Genomic DNA, 13,929 nt, shown 5'->3' on the forward strand with positions numbered 1-13,929 from the left:
CAATCATCTGATGAATTTTTGCACAAATTTATTCCTGGGAGAGCGTTTCACGCACGTTCGACATCAAAGCCACACAGCCAGCAGGGGAGCCTATGTTTCTCTAATGTGGGAGCGTTGCAGGGGCCGCAGGGTGCCCACAGGCAGAGCAGCAGAAAATCACTCATTCAGGGTGCAGGTGCTCCTGAGCAGTGCAGTCCCTCGGCAGCGGGACGGCCACGGGCGTGGGGCACGGCCCAGCCGGGGACTGCAGCCCGGTGCTCCCAGCCTGCCGGTGCTTCCCCAGCCGACCTGGGCGGGTTCATTCCCTCGCTCCCGTAACGTGCTCGAATGCAACCGCGACGTCTCCAGGGTGCAAGGGAGCATTAGCYGCCCGAGCTGTGGCTCGGCGTGAAACGGTGGTGGCTGCACTGCGCCCACCGCATTTGCAAAGCCGCATGGCATTTGCTCCGCTGCGTCCCTGCTGATTTCCGTGCGGAGCTGCCCTGGTCTTCACTCTGCCTCAGCTTTTTCACCCTCCTCCGTTTCTGCTGCATCGCAGATTTGCTGAACCAGGACGGAGTGCGGATGGCTTTGCGCGCACTGCCGGATGGAAATAACTCCAGTGTGTTTTCCGCGGTGTCTCACAGCCCACGGAGCGATGGCTGGAGCAGGGGAAGGCAGCCTGCGCTGGCCCTCCGGAGGCGGCTGCAAAGCCACCGGCTCCGTCGGCACGGGGGCTCCTTGCTTGCCGGGTCGCGTTTCGTGAGCCCGCTGCTTCCTTTGGTGGGGCGCAAAGCCCCCAACACGGTCCTGGGACCTGCCGGGGCTCAGGAGCGACCGAGGGTGCCCGAGGCTGGCGGCTACCGGCGAGGTCACGGGAACCCGCGCGCCGGCTATGTGCTCCGGGATCCCTTGCCGTCGGTACATCCCCGTCCCGGCGTTAGCGCTGACACCTGTGAGCGGCTCGGTTCGTGTGAGCCGGGACCCTCTGCCGAAACCCGCCGGGGTTTCTCGGCAAAGCAGTGCACGACCGGAAAAGAGCCCCGACCCACCGAAAATAGGTCTTCCTGGAGCCCTCGGCACGCCGCGCAGTGAGCAGGGTGCTGAAAGCCTTCAACCCTAAACACGCGAGTCCTAGACTTAAAACTATGTGACATGCTATTTGTATGCAAATAACTTTGTGAATGCAGAAGTCCAAAAAATATCATTTTAAAGTCAACTGTAATTAAGTTTGCAATGCATTTCCCAGCTCTTGCAGCTCTGGGGATCCCGCCGTTAACATAAAGATGAATGTCTGGATGACATTTCTCCCCCTTGCATGGTTTCACTGGTGATTTATTTATCTATTCGGGTTGTGTTTTGTTGTCTCAGCAGTCTCTGTTGTTCAGGAGCAGCAAACACTGGGAGTCCATTTAAAAAAAAAAAAAAAACTTATCTCATTTCGGTAATTTATTATGCAGTGATTCTGTGTTTTTCATAATTGATTAGAACCTGTAATTTCATTTTTTAAATACATAGACCTAATAGCTCACGTAATGAAACTCTAACAAGCCTGAAGATGAGCCATTAATGAAACAGCAGTTTTATGATTCTCCACCAATATATTGTAATAGTGAATCGCTTATAAAGCTGCCCTGCGCTGATTTATGATGGAACTTGTTTGTGATATGGAGATAGCAGCAGTGGTGCCGGGGACTAAATTAGCATTTCCTGACAGTCATTAAACATTGGGAATCAAAATCAGGATTTATGGGGTTTGAAGCAGAGCAGTGGGAAAGGCCAATTAAGCCACGTCGGCATTCGGGTACCTCTGTAAAGCAGCCCTATTAATTTATGCTAATTAGTTTGTTCTCGTTCAAATGAGCGCGAATGGGGATCGCGCGGGGCGGCAGAAATCCTGCAGGAGGGCGACGCRACCCCGTCCCGGGGCGAGGAGCCGCGGCGGCCGCGCGGGGCACCGAGCACGGCGGCGCTGCACCGGCGTCCCCTCGGGAGCCCGTGCACCCCGACGCGTCCCGAAAGCACTGCCGGTGCAGCGCCGGCCGGCGCAGGGCTGGTGCAAGGGGCTGCACGCCTCCTCGCGTCGCCTCGGAGCCAGCCCGGGCTCCGTGGCCACCGAGGCACCGGCTCCGGTATGTGGTTCGGTAATGCAAACTCATTTTGGAGTTACTTCTTTGGGGGGAAATTTTGCAGAGCAGGTGAAACGGCGTGCCGCAGGGGAGGGGACCCATCAGGGCAAGTGCAGTCCTGCCCCGGCCCGGGTTCTGCTGTGCTCCCTGAGGACGGCACGGGTTGGCACCCTGTCCTGACCCGAGCTCTCATGGCCATAAGTAGGTGCCTAGGACAAATACAGACACTAGCTCAGCCTGGAGCTTGAGGGACTGTTTCCGCTCGGGATTTCCAGACTCTGGTCATGTTTAGTAACTCTCCATGGATCTCTTCCCGTTATTTATCCAGTCTCCTGCTGAACACGTTATCTTCTTGACCCCACCTCACAGGTCTGCAGCACTTTCATGGAGAACCACCTCCYGTTGCTGGTTGTGAACCTGGTTCTTGCCACCTTCCTGTGAAGCCCCTGCTTTCTTTACTTGTGGGGACGGTGAGCAGTCTATCGCTCTGTCGCTACCCTCTTGCTCCACATCACACATGGTTTTGTAGGCCACTGCCGTATCTCCTTTCGGTAGGTTCCTTCATCAGGTTCCCCCCTACAGACCAAGCCCCCAAGCCAGTGGCTGCAGGTCTTGTTTTAGGGACCCTGGACAGACTGCTGTTGTTTCCGTGGGATGAAGGATTCATCCTTGAAGGTTTCTGGTCTTGGTCACCAGACTGTGATGCCGCTCTCAGAAACCCCCTTGTTCAAGCACACCAGCAAGGCGGCGTGGCCGTGAAGTTTTTGCACGGTTTATCCCATGAATAAATCAGTGTGTTGCTCTCTCCAGCTGAATTGCTGCAGACAGGGCTGCTGATGTTTGCTTTCTCTGACTGCTTCTATCCCAAGGCTTCATTGGGTTAGACCAGACATCAATAGAGCTAGTCTATTAAAATGACTCCTACACCAGCTCTTCGTCAGCCCCCTTCCATTGCAGAGAGGACTCAGCCCTGCCAGGACAGGCTGAAAGCGTTCACCCGCGGTCCTCCATCACACGCAGAATTTGCAGGAAGGACGTAACGGAGATGATTAATTCAAGGCTGACTTTGCTCCTGGACGGCGATCCCGGCGGCACGAGGCTCTTCAGCCCTGTGCCACCCCAGCGGGGCGCTGCCGGAGGGCGCGCGGGGAAGCCGGTCCCGGCGTCAGGCTCAGCCCTGGCGGCGGCTCCTCRGCTGCGTCTCCGGCCGGCCGGTCCCCTCGCTCCCGGGAAGGGCCCACGCTGCTGCGGCGCTTGACAGCCGCCGGGATCGCCGGGCGCTCCTGCAGGGCACGGCATCGCCGATGCCGGGCACGTGCAGGCTCCTTGCATTAAACATATGGATTCTATTTTAAACAAAACATTCCTGGAGGCACATTTCGCCGCTCTCCATAAAACTCTCCCCAGGCAGCTCCCGATTGTGCTTTATAGCTTGTGTTCCACCGCACAATTAAATTCAAATCGGCGAGTTTATGAATACGAGCCACCAACTTTCACTGCAAAGTGGAAAAAGTAACAGATGCTTTCGAGCGATAAACGTAATTGAAATATCAGGTGCCGGCTCGACCTGCGCCGATCCACGGAAGGGCCGGGGCCGGAGGGCTGCGTGCCGTCCCCGCGGCGCTGCGGAGCGGGAGCAGCCCGCACGTCCCCGCTCTCGCGGAAGCCCGGTCTGCTCGGCAGGGCGCCGGCGCTCCGGCCCCGCTCACGCCAGCCGCCCACGGCGCAGCAGATCCGCCTGCGACGCATCGAGTAGTTTACTCCAGTAGTACAAGGCCAATTTATAAATCTTTCCGTCCCATTAGTTTTTATTTGGGTTGGATGTTCGCATGTCGAAGCCAATGATTTAATTAGCGCTAAGCTGGGCTGCAGGGTTTCCGCCCGGTCGGGTCCCACTCGCTTCCCAGTGGTGCAGCCTGGCGCGCACGGTCCGGCTCCCTGTGCCAACTCGGGCTCATGGAAACAGCGGGGTCCGTGCGGGACCCCGTCCCGGAACGCTGCCCCCCCCTCTCCTCCCTCTGCTTCCCAAACCCGTGGGCCAGAGGCACCCCAGCCCCTGCGAGCCCCTGGAGGGACGGGCAATCCAGCCTTTTTCCGGGGGCAGTGCCGCTCCGGGGCACGTGTGCATCCCAGCACAGCCCCTCTGCTCCCAGGCCGTGCCGGGGCCGGAGCRCAGTGACTGCGGAAGGAGCCGCTGCGGTTTCTCCTGCAAACGGCGGCTGCTGCAGCACTAGGGGAGGCAGGACCGAGCGGAGGCTCCAGCRGAGGCCGTCTCCTGCCTAACGCATCCATGTGGCGAGCAGGGTGGAGGGCAGGGAGCCACTCGGCTTCGCAGGCTGAACCCACCCGCTCTTCCTTAAATCGCTCGTGGATTTACACTGACGGAGCCGGAGCAGCCCGGCCACCCCTCAGCGTCGGCCCTTGGTGCCCGGCCCCGGGAGCCCAGCCGGGTCGTGCCGCGTGCCGCGCACCGCATGGGCAGGCGGGCGCTCTGCGGGGCCCCCGCGCCTTCCTCACCCTCCTCTTCCTCGCTTGCAGGAGCCTGATGCCGCGAACGCTCGACAGCCAGATCACGGTGGAGAAGACCCCCAGCTACTTCGTCACCAAGGAGGCCCCGCGGCGGATCTTCAACATGTCCCGGGACACCAAGCTGATCGTGGTGGTGAGGAACCCCGTCACCCGGGCCATCTCGGACTACACGCAGACGCTCTCCAAGAAGCCGGACATCCCCACCTTYGAGGGGCTCTCCTTCCGCAACCGCAGCCTGGGGCTGGTGGACACATCCTGGAACGCCATCCGCATCGGGATGTACGCCGTGCACCTGCAGAGCTGGCTCCAGTACTTCCCCCTCTCCCAGATCCACTTCGTCAGCGGGGAGAAGCTGATCACGGACCCCGCCGGGGAGATGGGCAAAGTCCAGGACTTCCTGGGCATCAAGCGGGTTATCACGGACAAGCACTTCTACTTCAACAAGACTAAAGGGTTTCCTTGCCTGAAGAAAACGGAGAGCAGCAGCTTGCCCCGCTGCCTGGGCAAGTCCAAAGGGAGGACTCACGTGCAGATAGACCCGGAGGTGATAGAGCAGCTCCGGGACTTTTATAGACCTTATAATATTAAATTCTATGAAACAGTTGGGCAGGACTTCAGGTGGGAATAAGCATCGGGGAGCAGAGCCGCGGTGATGTGAGCACTCTGCGGTCTTCCACGCGGTGGCCGGGGCCGGGGCCGGGGCCGGGACTGCCCGGTCCTCCCGGGAACCGCCAGCTGTAGCTGGGAGCGAGCCTCCCCGGCCCCCGGGAGGCCGGGACCCCGCAGGGCGAGCCGAGCCGGGAAGACGCGGCGTGCCGGCCCCGGCCAGCGAGGGATCGGTGCCAGCCCCACGGGCAGCGGCGCCGGGGCTCGCTCCAGGGGCTCCGGCTTGTGCTCCGGCGGGGAGCGGGGCTGGGGCGCGATGGTCCTGCCGTGCAGACGTCGTGCACCCGTGCACAGGCTGCACCCAGGCGCATCCCTCCTCCGCGCAGCCCGGCCGGAGCGTCCCCGGCACGGCGGGAACAGGCAGCGCCACGGTGCTGCGTGCAGCCCTGAGGACGGCGAGATGTATCTGCTTGAGAAAAATTGTCTTCGAAAAATGTTGTAACGATATTTTGTCCTGTGAATAAAGCACAGAGTCCTGCTGTTACGGGTACTTTAGTGGCACTAGCTTCCTTGTGCAGCACGCGAGCCCTTGGGGTAAGAAAAGTGACTGCCGCTTGTGCAAGCCACCGCGGCGCTGGCAGGCTGGGGGCACCACGGGGACGCTGCCGGACCTGCGGATGGACGGAGGAGTGCAGTGCCCTGCCTTCGAGAGGGTGACGGCATCGCTCAGGGGTGCGCGCGCCCGGCAGGAGACCTGGCCTGCTCGTGACACCGAGTGCTGGGGCCGGGCCTGGGCTGGGCGCCRCCGCTGCCACCGCTGCCGGCCAATGCACGGCGCAGCCCTGCTGTCCGCGGATGCATCCTCGCACGCAGCCCCACCGCTGCTTCCCGCCGCACTGGGCCATCCTGCCCCGAAGCCAGAGGCGTCCCTCGYGGGGCCGGTCAGCCCCTCGCCACCTCGGTCCCGGCCGGCGGCTGCTGCCCCGCGCGTTCCTCTGCACGCCCCGGCGCCTCCGGTCTTCGGCAGCAGCCTCTCAGCTGGAGCAGCCGGGGCCGGGATTGCTCCCAGCTCCTTGTCCTGCCTGGCAGCGGAGACCTGGGGCACCCAGCGCTCCGGCCCCTGCTTCGCACCCGCGCAGCCCTGTCCCGTCCTGTCCCGTCCCGTCCCGTCCCGTCCCGTCCTGTCCGGCAGCAGTCTGCTTTGTGAGCCGGCCAGCAGGCGCTGCTCGGGAACGCCAGTGCCAGCTCCTGCTGGAGTGCTGCTATTTGTTTGCTTTTCCGAGTGCTGGACTGCTTGAGTCATCTATTGATTTTCGTAGTAAATCCCAGGCATTTCTGTCAAAGGTTGCACTTCACTGCCAGCATCTAAATCTCCACGTGAGGCCGTGCTGCCAGACCCTCCCGCGGCCGCACAACTGCATCCAAGTGCCATTTTGCAGCCCGGCTCCGCCGGCGGAGCACAGCCCCGGAGCGGCCGGTTTCCAGTCCAAAACCTGTGCTTTCCGGCTGCACCAGGCACGTGCGCRGTGGCACAGGGCTCCGGCCCGACCCCAGCCTGGAGCAGCCGCTCGGTGCCGTGGGCGCCATGCTGCAGGACCGGAGCGGACACCCCGGAGCCCCGGCGCAGCCGCGCTGGCCACGGCAGCGGCCTCGGAACAGCCRCGCCAGAGGAGGCGGACGTGCGGAGCCACGGCACAACCCACGGAGCAGCTGGKCGACCTCACTGGCACTGATCACTGTCCAGAGAGCTCTAAAATTGGAGTAATTAATGGGCACCTAATACAGCCCTCTCTGCACGTGGTTCAGTAGCGTCCCTGTGCCAGCAGCATCCCATGGCTGCGGGAGACCCAGAGCCGGGAGCGAGTGCCCAGAGGGAGCTGCGGGCAGGCAGAGGGGGAAGCAAGGGATTAGGAGCAGTCTGCAGGAGGATGGGATATTTTCTTGTACGATTTTTCCTTTAAAAGCGAAAAGCATTCACAGTGAGACTCACAAATCCCGGACTCGTAGCAGAAAAGCCATTTCCAATCCCCTCCAAGGAGGCAGGAGGTGCTGGGCTAGGCTGATCCCCCCCGACAACACTGTATTAGCAGCAAATCAGAGCTGGAGGCTGAGGAAAATGCAGCAGTATCAAACAATTACTTTACATTTGTCCTTACAAACGGAGGGAGCAGAAGTGTGCTTAAATCAAGTATTAGCTTTCCAAAGGACAGGCAAACAATGGCTGGGGAAGGGCTGCAAAGCTGAAAATGCTTATCACGTTAGGGGCTCCTAAAACACGGCTCAGAAAGCATTAGCGCAGACYGTTGGCATTCAGGAAAGCCATGGTGGGAAGGCTTGTTAGCGGCGCGGAGCAGAGCTGGGCAGGGGATGCCAAGAGGGGCGCGGGAGCCGGCCAGCRTGGGAGCCGGCCGCGTGCCGCGGGAGCGGGATGCACAGCCGGGCGCATTGGACGTGGCCCAGCAAAGCATCCGGCGGGGATGAGCCGTGACGTGTGCGGGTACGGAGCTCCCCGCTGCCACCGCGCCAGCGCGCAGGAGGATAGGGTGTCGCTGTCGCAAAAGCCCCGGTACAACGCGCATGGGATTTGCAAGCTGGCACGTGTTGGAGGCGAGGTGACCCGAGAGCCTGCAACGGCCCCGGCTGCTGTTGCGCTGGGCTGTGCTGGCACCACCTCCGTCCCTGCAGCCAGCAGCGACCTGCTCCCGCGCACGAACACTCGGGGCAGGACCAGGCAGGAGCGAGACGCGCGGTGCAATCAGAGGTAATCGGCTTTGCAAAAGGTATTTCCCGCATTACACAGCTGCAGTCCTGAGCAGCTTCCATGCCATTAAATGGCTATAATAGTTCGGAGAGAACGCCTTCTTCAAGTGCGAACTTTATAAGCTAGCGTGTAAATTGCAATGACCACTGCATAATTTTGCCGGGCCAGGAAGGCAGGCAGTCTCAGCCAGCCRTTCCTTTGATAAGGGTGACAGCCAGCTTTGCTACAGTATGCTTTAAAGACTTGACGAAAATGTCCAAAGACAGGATGACACGGTAGACCTTTCGCTGACTTGATTAATGGGCACGCCAAGTTCAAAGTGCTGAATCCGGCTTGCACGTCGAGGAGGGATTAGGCTGCCGTAATAGGATGTCAGAAGTAAAGTTCAGCGCGCAGTGAAATAGCGCTGCCCTTGCAGCTGCAATGCAGCCGGGCCGGGCACCCCCTCCGGGGCCGGTAGCCGCCGTACGCGTGCGTCAATAAATGCTCTGCCGGCACTTTGAGAGCGGAGCCTGGCACCGGCCGTGAATTATGCGACACCTCAGCAGGTCGTGCGTCCCAGCGGCCCTGGGCCGTGCACACCGCCGTCGYGTGCACCGTGTTTCGGTTGGTTCGCTCGAGCCTGAACCCCCGAGAGCAGCTGGTTAATATGCATCAGCTCATAAATACTTAAACACAATGAATACGACATGAGTGGTCCGCAGACGGAGATCCCAGCCCCCGCTTACCCTGCACATGGGAGCACCCCGGCCACGACACTCCCCGGCCGCAATGCCCGATGCCGCTGCATCGCCGGAGAGGAGCCGGCGTGCGGACGGAGCGCGCGCGAGAGCGGGGAGCGTGGTTGCTGTGCCGCCTCAGCAGCCCGCTTTGCCCAGCCGCTCCGCGGGGATCGCTCCGGCTCGGCCACGGCACGCCGCCGCCCAGCGCTACCCACGCGTTAAACCCAGCCCGAGCGTTTTCAGCTGCAGATGAAGCATCGTTCAACCCGCGGACCAAGGCAGGATCACAGCGCCGCGAGCGCCCGGAAAATTTGATTAACCTTTTATTAATTAGTATGACGCACTTCTGCTGCTGGCTCCGTGCTTGTGGCCGCAGCTGGGACTGGAAATGCAAGTGAGGGGCCCTGGGAGCAGCCGGCCATGAGGAGCGCAGGGTGTCCACGGCGGCCCCACGGCAGCAGCCCCACGGCCGCCCCATCGCCACCCCAGCCCCACCGGGGACCCGTGCGCTCCGGAGCTCAGGCTCCTGTTGCAAAAATAAACCTATCATCTTTTCTTTTATGTGAGCCGCCGTGCTACAGCACATAAATTAATCAAGCTCTTGCAATGCTTAGATCTTCCGTACGGTTGTTTGCTTTGCAGAAACCCCACCGGCTCCGCTCCCAGGTGCGCGCTGCAGCCGCGGGCCGGTCCGTGCAGGAAAGCCGCAGGGGGGGGACGCAGTGCACGAGCTCGTGCACGTTCTGCCGGCTAGCGGTGAGGACGCTCGGGCATAAAAATTTACCCAGCGCCGGAATGGATTCAGCTGAGCGCGTTCCTATTAGAGGGGCTGCTGGCAATTATCCGCATACGCGCTGTCACCGGGGACCCGTCATCTGCCACAGCAACGAGTCCGAGCGGCTCGTGTGCATAGCAAACAGGGCAGGGAAGGCAGGAAGGGCGCCGCCGCCGCGGCAGCAAGGGTGCGCGGGGTTCAAGGACAGCGCGGAGYGCTCCAGCTCCGGAGTGCCGCTGCTGCGCAATCACGGCTACGGGACACGGCAGCTCCCGCGCCGCCCCCTGGCACGGCAGGACCTGGCGAGCCCTGCACCAGCGCTGCACCTGCGGCCACRGCCCGGGCAGAGTCACAGCGGCGACGGCGTGAACCTGGGGCCGTGGGACCGTCTGGGGCTGCAGGATGCTCCGGCCCCGCTGCCGGCTCCCACAGGATGGTCCAGCCCCACTCCTGGCTCCCGCAGGATGCTCCGGCCCTGCTGCCGGCTCCCACGGGATGCTCTGGCCCCGCTGCCAGCTCCTGTGGGATGCTCCAGCCCCACTGCCAGCTCCCGCGGGATGGTCCAGCCCCACTCTCAGCTCCCATGGGATGCTCTGGCCCCGCTGCCAGCTCCTGCAGGATGCTCCAGCCCCGCTGCCAGCTCCCGCGAGATGGTCCAGCCCCACTCCCAGCTCCCATGGGATGCTCTGGCCCTGCTCCTGGCTCCTGCAGGCTGGGGCTGAGCACGGAGCCAGGCCGGCCCTCGTGCCACGCGGGAAGGGCCTGTCCATCCAGGGCCCCCGGAGGAGCTGAAGCTTGGAGCGAAGGCAGGAGCTGGGAGCTGAGCGCGGGAAGTAGCGGAAACCAAACCGTGGCGGGCTGAGAGCGCTCGCCCGGGCGGCATCCGGGACGTCGCACCGAGCGTCGGCCGTGCAAAAGCAGCCGATGCCRGGGCAAGCGGCCCCGTGCAGGGTGGACGGTGCCGTGTGGGAGCCTGCTCCTGCGGGGCGCCGGCCCGCGGCAAAGGGCATCTCCTGCCCTCAGAAGCAGAGATTTGGCACCTGCCCCCCTTCTTATTTCCTCCTCAGCACCTGCTAAACTCCCCTGCCTTCCCCGAGCACTGGCGGGTCCTGCTGCATTTGGAGTTTTTTTGAATATATTCCTTTATTTAAGAAATAACGACCTGCGCCCTGCRCACAGTCCCTGCCCCACCTCTGCCCGCTGCAGCACTGCCCTGTGATATTGCTGCATTTAGTCACGGCGCTGTTATGAGAGCAATGCACTCATTAAGCTCTAATTTCTAAAACAAAGATAAAATWACGTGATTAAGATCTAATTAAACTCTAACTACCAGCACTATGAATCACTTCAGCACACAGTTTAATGGATGTCTTCTGAAGCCATCGTGCATTTTTGCTTCCTTCTGTGGCCAATGATTTCCCTAAAGGGGTTGAGTCGGCTCAGCCTGATGTTTGCTTTCACTGTTCCTGCTTTGGCTGGGGACCACTAAAAATGTTTACATGTGAGCAAGAAGCTAGAAAATCCATTTCTAACCAGACAGAAAATTTCACTTGACAAGCTCGTTCAAACGTGCATCTCTGCAGACACAGCCGGAGCACAGAGGGCTCCTGATGCCGACCCAGCCCCAGCCCCCAGTCCGGCAACACAGTTTTAGGAATGACACGTACTTCAGTGTGATCAGCACGAACCGTCTGCGTGTTGGGTAGCTCTGCACTCCGCTGCCCTGTGGCCAAAACTGCGCTAAGTGGCATTAAAGCTCCCCTTGTTAGGGGGAAAAGAAGCCAAACTCCATCACAGCTCTCAGGCTGCTGACTCTAAGGGACAGTGCTATAATAATTTTGATGGAGAGTATTGTCATTTTCCTTTTTCCCAGCAAATTATCGTCTGTTGATGTCCCAGCGCTGCCTGTGCCAGATCAACAGAAGCATTTCAATGCCTTTGCTTCTGCTGCTGCAGCCTGCCAAGGCCAAGACGCTGCCAAGAGCCGCTTCCCTTGGAAAGAGCCGCCGGCACCGCGCCAGCATCCTGGAGCCCATCTAGCGCGCGGCAGTGCTGCTGCTGCTGCTGCGGGAGCCACGCAGCCAAGGCCTTGCAGTGCAAGGTGCAATTGGTGCTGTGCGATTGGTGCCGTGCAATTGGCGCTGTGCAACTGGTGCTGTGCAATCAGTGCCATGCAACTGCCATTGCACCCGGCTCACTGTCCCAGCCGCCCAGCCTGACAGACGGCCGGACCCATCGCTGCTGACTTTCTCGGCCACCGCGAGCTGGGTGGACAGCGTGCACCGCAGGGCTCCCGCCGGCTCTTGGCTCGGGGGCTCCAGCCCCAAGGCGACGTTTGCAAAACACTCCTCATGGTTCAGGGCTGGTGGTGCACGTACAGAGCTCGGCCGGGGCGGCGCTGGACCCCACGTGGTGCCCAGAAAAGGGACCGCCGCCGTCCGTAGCTGCGCTCCCACGGGCACCGCGCACCTGCGGGCTCGTTGCGCAGCGCCGAGACCTGGGGAGCTGCCCCAGSCCTGCGAGCGAAACCCGGCCCTAGATCCGAGCAGTGCTGCCGCGCGGGGGCTGAACACGCGTCTACGGGGGCAGGACGGGGGCCGCCCCGCCAGGCACCGCGGCACCTTCCCGTTCTGCAGCCACAAGGAACGACGCCGATGCAGAGACACGTAGTGCACAACCCTGCCCCGCTAACCTCCCTGCTCGCAGCTGCCACCGCCGCCGCCGCAGCACCAGGCACTCAGCGGATTAATTGCAGGCACAGGGATGCTTAAGATGGAGATAGCCTCATATTTCCCTTTGGGAAAGCTCACAGCGCCACGACTTCTTACGCACTGCTCACAAGCCCGGAACGATCAGAAAAGGGTGTCGGAGAGAAGCAACACAGAGAAAACTTATAGCCCCATTTAGGGTTGTTTTGTTGGCTTTTCCTTAGCAGAAGGATGCCTTGCTTTCCCCGAGATGACACATGTAGTGAACATGTCGCCTCCTGGGAATCGCTGCGGCTGCAACAGGTATCTAACAAACTGGCAAATGGGAAAGAAAATTTCCGTCATTAATCACGTACTGCGAAATGAGGTGCTTCTCAAAATCGCGCCCCCCCCCCCATAATTGTCAGTGGCTGCGAACAACTAGCAGTAAGTCAGGGTAATGTTCCCYGGTGACGCAGGCGGCCGGGAGAGATAAAGGAATCGGGGAAGAAATAAATGAACTGGTATCACGAGTGCTTCTGTTTCACATTGCAGAAGAGATAAACTTCCTTAAAAAGCTCATTACAACGTTAGCGGGGCTCAACACCGGCTCGTTCATTTTTGGACCCGGACAAGCGCAGCGGTGCGGATCCGTGAAACGCAAGCTGCCGGCAGCGGGACACAGGGGGGGAAGCGAGCGGCCGCCGGCTCGGCGGGACAGGCGGAGCGAGCGCCRGGAGCTGCGTGCGCGGACGGATGGAGCCGGAGGGCAGGACCCCGCGCACGGCTCCTCGCGGCGCGCCGGCAGCAGCCGGGGGCTCCACCGAGGACGCGGGGAGGAAAACGTCAAAAAAGGGCTTAGCAAAGGCGTGCGCGAAATGCAGCCCCGTCCCACTAACAGGAACCTCACCGGCTCTTTGCCGGGTTTCCGCTCACTTRAAACAGACACCGACACGAAGCCTGTGCGGCGCAGCCGGCCGGCGAGCCGCTTTTGGCTGTTTTGCTCCACACCAGGCGCTCCAGGGCGTTCCCGGCTGCCGCAGTCAAGGTTGAGGCGGTGAGCGAAGCCAAGAGCAGAGCGCCTCGCGCCGCAATAATTATTATTTACGAGGAGGAATGACAGCGAACGAGGGGAGCGAGGTTGTTCCCCCGCCAGCTGGCACAGCGAGCCCGGGCTTTCAGCAGCGATTAGCAGCTTCGGGTGCTCAACGTCAAGCCGTTTCCGAAGGGCCTGATTTTCAGGGAGCATCTCCAAAGAAGCCCCAGGAAGGGGGGCACAGCCGCGCCGAGCCGCCCGGGCAAGGGGTCCGCGCGGGACGGCACGGACACGCCGCCTGCTCGCCCCCGAAYGCTCTCGGGGCTCCGAGACGCTGTGCAGAGCGACGGGACGCTTCCGAGCTTCCTGCAGCACCGGAGAAGAAAGCGGAATTAAAGCAATTCCTAACGCCCCTCGTCCGGCTCCTGCCCCTCCACGTAGCCCCCCCCATCCCCGCTYGCAATCCGGCTCTGCCAAGCGCTGGAGCCGCGACCGGATCCYATCAGCACTTCCCTCGGCACAGCTGGAGCCCCGGGAGCGGCACGCGGAGCCACCAGGGAGGGATCGCCCGGACTCGCGCCACGCGGCACCGAGCTGCGACGAGGGCGTCGCGCAGCTCCGAACGCCGGCCGCTGCGGATGGCGTCGCGCGGCACGAGGCAGTATGCGATCTGGGAATGGCCGGTCCCGTTCCCTCGTTATCCGG

At 61.4% G+C, this 13,929-nt stretch overlaps 2 protein-coding genes across 6 annotated transcripts in view; one reads left to right on the plus strand and one right to left on the minus strand.

The window, feature by feature from the left end:
- Positions 1-5,291, plus strand: part of HS3ST2 (heparan sulfate-glucosamine 3-sulfotransferase 2) — a gene marked incomplete at its 5' end in the record, with an annotated part of 12,335 nt that extends 7,044 nt beyond the window's left edge. The window contains one exon of the mRNA XM_026084639.1: positions 4,647-5,291. Coding sequence (XP_025940424.1) covers positions 4,647-5,265 — 619 coding nt within the window. The remainder of the gene's footprint in view (positions 1-4,646) is intronic.
- The window catches only part of USP31 (ubiquitin specific peptidase 31), an 84,229-nt gene that overhangs the window by 1,730 nt on the left and 68,570 nt on the right, over positions 1-13,929 (minus strand). The window contains exon 21 of one of the 5 annotated variants that reach the window (XR_003256602.1): positions 5,677-5,757. The exons of 1 other annotated variant lie outside the window; for it this stretch is intronic. The gene's annotated coding sequence lies outside the window, so the exon portion shown is untranslated. Of the gene's footprint in view, positions 1-5,676; positions 5,758-13,929 lie in introns of those variants that run through there. 3 more of the 5 variants (XR_003256599.1, XR_003256597.1, XR_003256613.1) reach the window with 3 other exon arrangements.

This window comes from Apteryx rowi, unplaced genomic scaffold (genome assembly GCF_003343035.1).
Source record: "Apteryx rowi isolate R43461 unplaced genomic scaffold, aptRow1 scaffold_119, whole genome shotgun sequence".
NCBI lineage: Eukaryota > Metazoa > Chordata > Aves > Apterygiformes > Apterygidae > Apteryx > Apteryx rowi.